This window comes from Miniopterus schreibersii (assembly GCF_964146895.1).
Source record: "Miniopterus schreibersii genome assembly, chromosome: 9".
Lineage (NCBI taxonomy): Eukaryota > Metazoa > Chordata > Mammalia > Chiroptera > Miniopteridae > Miniopterus > Miniopterus schreibersii.
In genome coordinates, this window is record NC_138118.1 from 73,679,124 (window position 1) to 73,691,698 (window position 12,575).

At 44.2% G+C, this 12,575-nt stretch overlaps 1 protein-coding gene and 1 long non-coding RNA gene across 4 annotated transcripts in view; one reads left to right on the plus strand and one right to left on the minus strand.

Annotated features, from left to right (window-relative positions):
* Positions 1 to 5,639: 5,639 nt before the first annotated feature.
* CYCS (cytochrome c, somatic) lies at positions 5,640 to 8,077 on the minus strand. 3 transcript variants are annotated; one of them, XM_081146403.1, is made up of 3 exons: positions 7,992 to 8,077; positions 6,768 to 6,944; positions 5,640 to 6,661 (listed from the first exon to the last, which is right to left on the minus strand). In XM_081146403.1, the coding sequence occupies exons 2-3, from the start codon at positions 6,934 to 6,936 to the stop codon at positions 6,513 to 6,515; spliced, it is 318 nt and encodes a 105-aa protein (XP_081002529.1). In that variant the 5' UTR covers positions 6,937 to 6,944; positions 7,992 to 8,077; the 3' UTR covers positions 5,640 to 6,512. The 3 variants fall into 3 exon arrangements, with proteins under 3 accessions (XP_081002529.1, XP_081002530.1, XP_081002531.1); XM_081146404.1 differs by having other exon boundaries at positions 7,974 to 8,045; XM_081146405.1 differs by lacking the exon at positions 7,992 to 8,077 and adding an exon at positions 7,582 to 7,630.
* Positions 8,078 to 8,218: 141 nt separating this feature from the next.
* LOC308561384 overlaps positions 8,219 to 12,575 on the plus strand; it is a 29,904-nt gene continuing 25,547 nt past the window's right edge. Inside the window, exon 1 of the long non-coding RNA XR_013999474.1 lies at positions 8,219 to 8,412. This is a non-coding gene — a long non-coding RNA (uncharacterized lncRNA). The remainder of the gene's footprint in view (positions 8,413 to 12,575) is intronic.

The window sequence follows — 12,575 nt, forward strand, 5'->3', positions numbered from 1 at the left end:
TTTGTTTAATCGTCAAAACAACCCTAAGGGTAAATATGTCAGTTTACAGAAAAGGAAACTTAAGGCACAGAAGGGGTTAATGTACCTAAGGTTCCATTAAGAAGTATTGCCAGAGGGCTCAGACCCTTGACCTGTCTTCCTCCAAAATTCAGCAGGAAAAAGAATAAAGTTTTCATCTTACAACATGGTCTGGCCAAACTCAGGACAGGTGACTTAGAAAATTATCTATAGATTTCCTCTATTATCCCCAAACTGGAAAGATTTTTCACCTCAGTGCAGATGTACCCCTGTCTGATTCTGGTAGTGTGGTGGGCAGTTAGACAGACATGAGCAGAGCAAGGGGGGTGGCCAGGTACAGAAGGTCATCAGGGTGGGAAGCCCCAGGTGCCTAGCTACTGGACAACTGTAGGGTGGGACCTCGCCCCCAGGGTGGCCTTTCCTCCCCTAGCATATCACTGGTCATAAGGTTTGGACACCCCGACCTCTCCTCCCTAGAGATAACATCTAGGCCTCAGTTGTTTTTCAGTTCCAGGCCCAGAAAAGCAACAAACCCAGCCATAGCTGACCTCAAGACCAGCTGCCCTGGATAATGACCTCCTCCCCTCCCCCAGCACCGACCAATCAGTGGAGACCACAACCCTGAAAGGACGCGGATGGAAAACTGCTGAATATTCTATTAAGATCTTCCCCTGGCACCACCCCTAAAATCTCCTCCCTTAAAACCCTTAGGACAGAGGACCCAGTGCACTCTCCCCGCTGGGAGCACGCCAGGGCCCCCCCCCCCTCACCCCAGGCCTGTTAGCTGCCTCACTCCCAAGCTCCAAGGGCCCTTCCTTTGCCTCAGTAACTTGTTTCCTAAGCCCAATTCTTTTAGGAATTACTTTTTCTACCTCTGTGATTAATGAAGTAAATGTTTTCTTATAGTTTGGGTCTTGGCTCTGAATTCTTTCCTGGCCAGAACCCAAGTACCCAGGTTGCTGAACCCAAGTCCGGGTCTGACCCCACCAGACTAACACCCAGTGCCATTCCCATCGCCTGCAACAGTAGCGATGGCTAGTTTCATTAAACTTAAACGGAATAAAGCAGTGTATTGGTTCTGTTGGAGGGCAGTTCCAAGGTAAAGTTTCTTCACTGAAATGAGAGCAAGCATTTAGCTCTTTAGTTTCTAAGGGGGGAGGCAGAGGACAAGGGGGTTGGTAATGGGCATCAGAGTGACCAAGCTGCAGCGTATGTAACGCCTGGAGCTACTCTCTGATGCCATGGAACATTCTGCGCCATATCTGAATTAAGAACAACATTGTCGAAGGTAAGGGATGGTGAACAGCAGCCTTCCTTGTAGTCAGGAAGCCGAGAATTCATATCTGAAATGGGAGGCAAGGCCATCTGCTGAGAACGGAAGTTAGGGGTGAGATAAGCTTGAGGAGCATGATGAATGCAATTAACCATGAGAAAGACGGGGAGGAATATATAAAAGTTGCGCAGGGTGTCTGCTGGTTCAGTTGAATCAGCGATAGAAACAAGAAAGGGAGATGTGGAGTGATGAGGTCCTGATCAGATTGGTGCAGCGGGATTTCTCATTTCAGAGGTAGGGAGGTTCTGAAGCAAAGTTTGAGGCTACAGTGACATTAAGGGTGGGTCATTCATTCACTTGTATGTAGCTGTTACCATTATAATTTAAAGGAAAAAAGTCAGAATGAAGTATATAAGGTGAGTGCTGAAGTTCTCAGTGCATGCCGAAGGTGCCCAAGTACAAACAGCAAAGGGCCCATGAACATGTCATGAATCTCACACAGGTAGTTCAGCCTGAGAGAGGAGGAGTAATGATCTTGACGACGCCAAGACCACAGGGCCTCTGCTGTGGACGGTGTAGAACAAGCAGGCTCCACCTGGGAGGGCTGCAGAGGTGGAGGCGTGGAGAAAGCTGCTTCTAGTAGGGAAAGACACAGTTCTGTAAAGAGGCAAGGAGAGATGAGCCGGCTTACATGGAGTTTTAGAAGGCACTGCGGAAAGGCAGGGCCAGTACTTGTGACACTCCCAAGTAATGCTCTTGTGCAGCCTTTGGCTGGAACCACCTCTCTGAGCCTGTTTACTTGCGTGTAAAATAGGGACAGCATGGCAGGTCCCTGAATAACATCATTTTGTTAGAATGAGGTGCCATGAGAAATTCACTCTTACTTATACCAAGCAATCTAGGGTAAAAGTGTTTTGTTATATGTCATTTTGCTAGTTGCAGAACTTATCGATGAAGGACTTACTGTTACCTGTTCCACATAACTTATAGGTAGTGAGGGTAAATTGAGACGTGAATGCAGCTCGTCACTATAAAGCAATTTGAGTTATGCGACTAGAATTTGGGCAGATGTCATGCTGAATTATGTAATTGGGTTACCAACAATGATTACAGCTCTACATACATGAAGATTTTATGATGCCGATGTATTTTATTCCATGCGTGAAACTAACTTAAACTGAGGGTGGTGAAAAAAATTAGTCAAGGATGGCAAAGGTCCTAGAGAGCATCAGAGACACTTGAGAATAAAAAAGAATACTAGATGGCAGGCTACTGCTCACCACGGGAGCAGTAATTTATACGTGGTTTTCAAGGAATTTGACCTGGATATAAAATGTACAAATATGCCAGTGCCAACAGTTAAGAGCTTTCACAGACGTTAATGAATGTTCCACAGCAATCTTACGAGGTACATATTATTTCTATTCTCCAGATGGCAAAAGCAAGATTGTGCGAAGATATACCGTGAACCAGAGGTGGAGGACCTATTCTGTGAAGTGAGTCAGTGTATTAGGCTTTGTGGGTCATACAGTCTGTAGCAACTACTCAGCTCTGATGAAAGCAGCCCTAGCCCTAGCTGGTTTGGTTCAGTATTTAGAGCGTCAGCCAGTGGACTGAAGGGTCCCCGGCTTGATTCCGCCAAGGGCATGTACCTTGGTTGCAGGGTAGATCCCTGGCTCTGGTTGGGGTTTGAGCATGAAGCAACCAATCTCTGTGTCTCTCTCACATGTTTCTCTTTTTCCCTCCCACTCTTTCTGAAAAGCAATAGAAAAAATATACTCAGGTGAAAATTAAAAAAAAAAAAAAAGGAGCCTTAGAGAAGATATGCATGAATGTGGCAGTGTTCCAATAAAGTGTTCTTTACCAAAACAGGTGCCTGACCAGGTTGGGCCCACAGGCTTTTTACCAACCCCTACTCTAAAAATGATTTTTGTAACTCCAAACACAGCATTCTCTGCATTGCACCAAATACAGTTTAGTCCAATGGTCCTTTTTTGAGGTACACTCTTCAAGCTAGACACATTTAGTAGCACCAATGTGAAACACAGCTGCATTTCTAGTGAACAGAAGAGCAGAAAGGAGGGTCATTAATGTCTGGGAAAAGCGGATTTAGACAGACTGAATAGCAGTCAGGGTATTTTGTTGTGGTTTCAGCTGTGTTGCTCAAACACTGGAGATTTTTTTCAATTTAGACATCCTTTATTAGTGTTAAGAGTGCAAAATCCAGAGGTATGGAAAAAGAGTGGCATGGCTCCCCTCCCGCAACTAAGGGCCCTATAACTAGGTCAGTGGGGCATAGCACCCTCCAAAGAACAGACTCCCAGGTACAATGTCTTCTCACAACATGGGGAAAGGAAGGGGGAAGGGCTATGTTCCACCCCAGGCAGCTGAACTCCTGTTCACCACTCGCCTCACCCCTCTGGAGGAAGGCTTTACATGTCAGGGTAGGATGTTAGGGGACTGGGCTAAACCTATCCCTCTGCCTTATGCATGTTTCCCTCTTCCCAGGGAATTGTTAGGTTGGACAACCAGGTCCTGTCAGTGGCCCAGGCTAACAGAAAGCAAGTAGTTCTCATAGTTCCCTGAGCCTAGCTCGGGTTAATTTCACCTCTCATCTGTGTAAGAGCACAGCTGGATTGTAAGAAACTTTAAAGTCTCTTCCAGTTCCAACATTCTGGGATTAGTCTAATGTGATTAAAATATCTCATTTACCAAACCTCTAGCAAGTCAGCCCATGTCTTGCATTTCTAAAAACTGTCAATGATGTATCAATTACTGTACACTGGTCCTCTTGCCCTTGTGTATTTCTATGTATAGAAAGCTATGCTTTGTTGGTGATACATAGGGGGACTACCAGTGAAGTTCCTTCTAAGAACCCAGATATATGCCTACTCTTAGAGAAACAATAAATCTTTTATCTTTCTGAGGGAACCAAGACAGCCTGACGGTATGATCAGTTTTCAAACACCACAAAATCCAAATAAGGTTACTTAGAATCCAACTGTTATTAAGCAAGTGGAAATCTAGTACTTTTATTATACTCTAAGTATGTAAGCACCGGGACAATAGTCAGTCTTGGGCACAAAGAATGTAGCCAGAGGCAGTTCAGTGTGTACCCAACTGCCTAGCGGAGATTCCTCTGGGAGGCAAACTTCCAGGTCACTGTAGAGGTATCAGGCACCAGCCTTGCTTGTATGAACTATACTTCAACACCTTGTTGACCAGCTATTTCAAGCCAGAACTCACCTGTGCGGCCAGCTACTTTTCCGCACTTGAATACTCGTGACCGGTTAGCAATGTTCAGACACGGAAATGTGTGTATACTCGTGACTGGCCAGCAAGGTGTTATAATTAGCTACTCTTATTCCAGGCTCAGCAACATCATAATTGGCTTCTGATATGACCAAGGGGAGCCAAAGACCCCATCACTAGAAATAAATACTGCCTATCGTATGAAAACTGGTTTTGGTTTACTCTTATCTGAGCTTGACTGGTATAAAACAGCCTAAGTCTAGTGAACTGGGGAGGACCAGCCCTGGTAAGGCCTCTGTAAGGCACTACCTACAATACTGGACATAAGTCCAATTCATCATCACAGAAAGGTCTATCACACTGTGCTGCTCTAAAAAAGAGCACTTATAGGTGGCACTTGGAAAAAACAGTCCTTTAAAAACATTGGGCTCACTTTGGATACCATTCACCAAGCCACCTTTGAGGAAGCACTAGGAATGAAAGCATATGGGTAATACAGTGCTAGACTTTGTCTTTTCTTTATTTCTAAGAGCATATAGCCCTTACAGCTGGGAATGGCCCTTCTTTTGAATGTATTAGGATTACTTACATTGTAAATAACCAGAGGCACTTACTAAGTATAACTGGCCTAGAACACAGCAGGTATTCAGTAATTATCTTTGCCAACCCAGGCCTTAGTTGATGTAGGAGGCACTTCAGAAATAGATAAACTCCCTGGCCTCCATGTCCTTCCATATGGGTCCAGAACTGTCTCTTAGAAGCTAAATTGCTAAACTGTCTCTGATTATCACTTACTTACGGAGTTAACAAGTCCTATTACAAAGACTTTACTTCTGAAAGATTTCCAAGGATGCATTTTTAAATTCCCTACCATTAACACTCACACTAGGACTTAAATGCTGCAGGGTTCACACTGGCCAAAGAACTCTAAGGATGAATTATTTAAGTATTGTTCTAGTTCAGGATGTCCTAGTGGGCAAGTAAATATAACCTAATAGTATTACTAGTAACACTGCTGCATCAATACTTAGGGCTATTGTACTTTTCAAACATTAAAATTTGGGCATCAGGCATTAAATCAAGCACATTAGAAAAATCAGGATCTGTGATTTTGTTTTTAATTATCTTCAGCTTATGATCACATAATTTACAATTTTGTGTTGATGATCTGGTTCTCCTCTCTACTTTAATCCTTCTAGTGAGCTGGCAAAAGCACCAATACCAATCACACAAATATAGCAATTCTACAGTTGCTTCTGAAGAGCTGTTCAAGACAATCTTGAATTATAACTTAGTCTGACTTAAAGGATTCACAAAGTTTGCTACTTTATCTTGTCATGCTGAATTTTAAAAGCATCTGATCTTATAGATCCTCTATAAAATGTGAGGTGTTAAATACTCTTTATTTGATATTATACAGAAACCACACTAAAATGCCTTTCATTCAGTAAAAGGCAACAGTTTAGGTACAGGGAATTTTAATTAAATTGGCATAGTTAGGACCAAAAAGATAAAATGGACACTGCCAGCTTATCTGCAGCCCTTGCCTTTTAACAGGCTAATGAACACAACTTGAAACATAAGTCAGTCTTGCTGGTCTAAGAGACAGTTAAGAGATTTCCTCAGTATTTAAACATATTAATACAACCAATTCTATAAATCTAAATATAAAACCAAGCTCCTACAGGTTTTGAGGTGGCACTCACCATCTCTGTGAAAAGTTGAACCTTCCAAATCAAGACCAATTATATTTTTAGAAGGGGAGATCAGTGATATTACCATCAAAGTTCAAAAAGCTGACCATGTTCGTTTAACCACAAGCCAATCTATTTAAATCAGGACTGCCCAAAAGAAACGCTCTCTCAGCCGTTCATTCATGATCTGAATTCTGGTGTATGAGATCAATTTAAATATGGTACACATAAAAAAGTCATGAGACATTTGTAATAAATAAGGCAGTGGCCAACTATTACTCATTAGTGGCTTTTTTGAGATAAGCTATCAAGTCTGCCCTTTCTGCACTCTTCTTAATGCCAGCGAAGATCATTTTTGTTCCAGGGATGTACTTCTTGGGATTCTCCAAATACTCCATCAGTGTAGCCTCTCCCCAGGTGATGCCTAAATAAGAAGAGATGCATTGTTAACTATTTTACACTCCTGATCAAGGGTTTACTACAAGTCACAGTCATGGAATTTGTGCTTTGGTTATTTGTCTGTCTCTTACCTTTGTTCTTGTTGGCATCGGTGTAAGAAAATCCAGGGGCCTGACCTGTCTTTCGCCCAAACAGACCATGGAGATTTGGCCCAGTCTTGTGCTTGCCTCCCTTTTCCACAGTATGGCACTGGGCACACTTCTGAACAAAAATCTTCTTGCCTTTCTCAACATCACCCATTTTTAAATCTAAAAATAAAATTCAATTTATTAAGTCTTTCCTCCAAGTAAAAACATAGTGGAAACCAATCAATGATCGCTTAATCACCAACCCATTGCAAACCTGTGACATTAAGTACCAGGATCGATCCTATTTTACTCAGTATACTTGCCATAAACGCTTTAATACCAAAAAGGCTATTCGGAAGAACTTACTTAAAAAACACATCCATGTTTAAGTGAGCAAAACGGGAACCTAGTTGGAAACTGTTTCCAAAGATAAGGTCAAGGTCACAGAGTCATAAATCTGATTAAGTTTGAGGATGGGGACATTAAGCCAAAAATCGCAGAAATTTCAGCTAAGAATGCCTATTTGTTCACGCTGCGACTTAAAGCCATGGCTCTCCCGAAAGATGAGGCAAAGCACATTAGGAAATGAGGTCGCGGCTGACCGGCCTGCGCGGGTCGCTCCACACCGCCCTGCGGTGGGCGAGGGCTCAGCGTGGGCTGCGAGGTCTCCCGGGGACCCCCTTCCCCAGCTCTGGGCTCCCTGGGGCGACCACGAGGTCACCCACCCAGGCCGCTCTCAAGGAGACTGTGACCAGGACTTCCCGAGACGCCTTAGCAGGTTAAGGGGAAAAGCGAAAGGTGGTCAGAAAAAAATTACCCGTTATCGGAGCAGCAGCCGTTTCTGCCGCCTCTGAAGGAGAACGCGGGGCGCCGCGCACCGCTCTCCCGCTCCCGCCCTCCCGCGGCCGCCCTCAGCCCGGGAAGCCTCAGCTATCATGTCCACGGCCCTCGGCCCCGACAACCCGAGGGCCGCGTTCAGCCGGTTCCGCTTCCAAGCCGCCTCGGTGGTCTCAGGGCCGTGACCTACTCGGCTGGGGTTCCCCCTACCCCACCTCGAGCCGTAGCCCACCGGGTTCAGACGGGCCACAGTGCAGGGTCCTAACGCCGGGCCGGCCCCCGTGGGCTCCACCCAGAGATCCCAGGCGCAGGCCCCCAACCGCCCGCGCGTCCCCGTGGATCGGCCTCCGCCTGCCGCCGCCTGCCGCGTACTCGGTGCCCTACGCTCACCGCTCTCGCGTCGCGCGCCACACGAAGGCTCCCACTCGCAAGCCGGACGTCCCGCTCTCTAAGTCCAAGGACACGCCGGTCCGCGCCTATGTACCGGTGTTGGTGCAACCGAACTCGCTCCGCCCTTTTGCGGCCCGCTGTGCGCCCCGGCCGACTCGTACGCAGTGACGTAGCCGCATCTCATTGGCTCTGGTCGCCAGGCTTGCGTCAGCGACCGGCGCGCGCTCGCCCGCTAGCAGGGTAGGGTGTGTGGCATGCGTGCCCTTCCTCTCGAAGCGTCTCCGGCCGGGCGGTTACGACAGTCCACGGGAAGTACGACGCGGAGGTGGTGCCGCGGCTGACATCCCCCCCCCCCCCCCGCCCCGCCTCTGTGTGCGGGCGGGCGCCCACGGGGAGGGCGGAGCGGAGTTATCCTGCGAAGGTAACCGCTCTCTTGCTCGCTGACGTATTGCCTGGGAGGACAGCGTTTTGTCTTCCGGGAGGCCGACGTCTCCCGGCTGCCTTCCCTTCAGCTGCCGACCTTTACACACACTTGGTCATATTGTCACTCCTGGTGCCAGCTGCGCCCACAGAGATAGCCTGAAATCAGAGTTGGACAGGTCACCTGACCTTGTTCTTCCCCAACCCTGTTACTTTAAGTCTTCGTCCTGATCTCCCCTTGCTGGCCGCTGGGTCTGGGGGAGGTACTGCAGGTGCGGCGGAGGCTGGGTTATCGCTCTGGCCCTCACCTGCAGGCTTCTTTTCGGCCAACACCGGTCTCTCCATCGCGTTCGTGTGCAGAAAGAGTGAGGAGGGTGTGTAGCCAGCATCTAGGAAACAACGCTGTCACGTGGTTAGGAAATTCTTGGAAATCTAGACAGGATTTGCATCACATCGCACCCAGGTGAAGGTCATGTTCAAGTTAGCTAATGTGGCCTTGGATCCCTTCCAAACCACCTGGGCCTATGATTTCTGCTCAGACCACTCAATTTCTTTCGTTTCTTTTCTCTTTTCTTTTCCTTTTTCTTCCTTCCTTCCTTCCTTCCTTCCTTCCTTCCTTCCTTCCTTCCTTCCTTCCTTCCTTCCTTCCTTCCTTCCTTCCTTCCTCCCTCCCTCCCTCCCTCCCTCCCTCCCTCCCTCCCTCCTTCCTTCCTTCCTTCCTTCCTTCCTTCCTTCCTTCCTTCCCCCCCTCTCTCCCTCCCTCCCCTTCCTTCCTTCTTTCTCTTTATTTCCTTTTAAACATTTTTATTGATTTTGAGCGAGAGGAAGGGAGAGGGAGAAGAGAAACGTGATGTAAAGCGGAACCTCAATGGCCGCCTCCTGCAGGCTCCCCGCGGGGGTCAGGGAAGGGCTTACGCGGGACCAGGAACGGAACCGGTCACGTCCTGGTTCGTGGGACGACGCCCAGCCAACTGAGCCACACCAGCTGGGCCCTGTTTCTTATATGAGTTATTTTTTGGTGTGCCCTAACTTCCAGCTCTCTGTAATCTCACACGCTATTGCCACAGAAGCGCTCTGTGAAACAGCAGAAATCACACTTGTTCAAGACCTTTTGTGGCTTTTGGAAAGGACCAAGATAGTGAGCGTTTAGGTGTACTCCTGAAGTACGCTCATTTGGCTAACTATACAAGTTAGTAAAAGACCAAGCTTAGCAACACCTTGCAAATTCAGCCTTTAGAATCCCTGATATTGTCTGCCAGGCAGATTTTAAAAAGAGCTAAAGAAAACGTCTAGAAATGAAAATTATAATCATTAAAATAAACTACATTTAGTATAAGCTTTTTACAAAGCTCAAGAACAAGCAAAACTAAGCCATATAAATGTGTATATGCATATAAATACACACACACATATATATGGTGTATGCCATTGCTATATAGAAAGGAAATATATACATGACAATAGCATATAAGCCAGTAGAAAAGTAGCATTAAAATATTTTATAGTCCTTGCATTATCCAGGAAGAGGGTATATTTTAGATTCTAGGGAAACTAATAAAATAACAGAAGAGTTGTGTATATTTTCCCAAGTAATGGGAAAAAGATGGAAAATTGATATTTTTTAAAAGGTAAGAAAAAAGAGGGAAAAATAAACAGGCAGGAAAAATAAAAAACACATTGTAAGATGGTAGATTAAAACCCAAACAGATCAGTTGTTAGGGTAAATGAACTAAATTCTGTAGTTATCAGACAAATATTTTTAAATTTGGATATTTCAAAAACTTAAATATTTGTTCTTTAAAAAAATACATCTAAAACACTACAAAAAGTTTGAAAGTAAAAGAATAGACTAATACAACAGATAAACACTTGGTAAGAAAGATCATGAAAAAAGGCACTAAAAACCCATATGAAAAAAGACAAATCTTATAGACACTGAAAAGATAGCATTCTTTTATTGAAAATTAAGATCAAATGAAAAAATTCCTTGAAAAATACAGTTTAACAAAATATAGGCATAAAGCATACATATATATATATATAGTAAAGCTTGAGTAATACTATAACTGTTAAAAAAAATAATCCATAATTTTTTTTGTTAATCCTCACCTGAGGATATTTTTTCTATTACTTTTCAGAGAGTGGAAGAGGTGGGGAGAGAGATAAAGAGAGAAAACAAAAAAAAATTGATGTGAGACACATTGATTGATTGGTTGGTCCCCCGCCCCCACCCAGTGTCAGGGCTGGGGATTGAGCCTCCAACCGAGGAACTTGCCCTTGGCCGGAATCAAACCCCAGACCCTTTGGTGCATGGGCTGGCGTCTAACCACTGTGCACACTGGCCAGGGTAAATTAATCCATAATTTAAAGTCTTCCCACAAAGAAAACTGTAGGCTCAGATGGCTCCAATGGTAAATCATACCAAGTATTTAAGGAAGGAATAATTCCAGTAACTTCAATAAATTCTTCCAGAGTACAGGAAAAGAGTATATACTCTTACTACATATGGAATAGCTGTTTCAATTAGCATCACTACTTTATTAAATTTAAAATAATATATTTACCTATCCAAGTACTAACCAGACCCGACCCTGCCTAGGCTCCAAGCTCAGATGAAATGTGTTCGGGGTGGTATGGCTGTAGACTAAAATAGTATATCATGATCCCAAATGCATATAGCATCTTATGAATATACCAAAAGGTGCATTCATCTCTAGGTATTCTTTGGTGAAATGCTTTTTAATGTCTTTTGCCCTTTTCTAATTGGATTGTTATTTTAGAGTTGTTAATACATTCTAGATATTAGTTCTTTGTTAGATACATGATTTGCAAAATACCTTCTCCCAGTGTATAGCATAGCTCTTCATCCTCTTACCAGGATCTTTTGCACAGCAGAAGTTTTAAATTGCGATGAAGGAAAATATATCAATTTTTTTCTTTTATGGATCACATTTTGGTGTCAAGTCTAAGAACTTATGCCTGAATGAAGCAAATCTAACAAACATTCTCCCTGTAAGGCACATCACAGACTTTGCACTTGGGAACACTGGTCAGCACTTCAGCCCTACGCTTGGGGGCCTTTTGAAACAGCAAAATCACCAATTGAAGACACACAAAATATGAAAAATGTGACGGGAAGTTTACTGCAAAAAGGACATTTTGTTTATAGTGTGAGAACTGAAAAAAGAAGGCAGAAATAAAAGTTTGTTGTTTATAAGCCACTTAGTATATGGTATTTTGTTATATAGCAGGCCAAATGGACTAAGACACCATCCTTTCTTACCACAATAAGAACTCTCCAATACTGCCCCACTGGGTATGGCTCAGCGGTTGAGCATCGACCTAGGATCCAGGAGATCTCGGTTTGATTCCCAGTCAGGGCATACGCCAGGGTTGCAGGCTTGATCCCCAGTCGGGGGTGTGCAGGAGGCAGTTGATTAATGACGACTCTCTCATCATTGATGTTTCTCTCTCTCTCTTTCTCCCTCTCCCTTCATCTCTCTGAAATCAATAAAGATACATTTAAAAAAAAAAGAACTCACCAATAAACAAATGGGACTAAGTCAAAACAAAAGCTTCTGCACAGCCAAAGAAACCAGCATCAAAATGAAAGGGAACATATTTGCCAATAATGCATCTGATAAGGGGTTAATTTCCAAAATATATAAAGTACTCATACAACTCAACAAAAGGAAGACAAACAACCCACTTAAAAAATGGGCAGAGGACCTGAATAGACACTTCTCCAAAGAGGATATACAGATGGCCAAGAGACATATGAAAAAATGCTCAATGTCACTAATTATCAGAGAAATGCAAATTAAAATGACAATGAGGTACCACCTCACACCTGCCAGAATTGCTGCCATCAACAGATCAACAAACAACAAATGCTGGTGAGGATATGGAGAAAAAAGGAACCCTGGTGCACTGCTGGTGGGAATGCAGACTGGTGCAACCACTATGTAAAAGAGTGGAGTTTCCTCAAAAATTAAAAAATGAAAATGCCATTTGACCCAGTGATCCCACTTCTAGGAATATATTCTAAGAAACCAGAAACACCAATCAGAAAGAATATGTGCATATCTATGTTCATAGCAGCGTTATTTACAATAGCTAAGATCTGGAAACAGCCCAAGTGCCCATCAGTAGATGAATGGATTA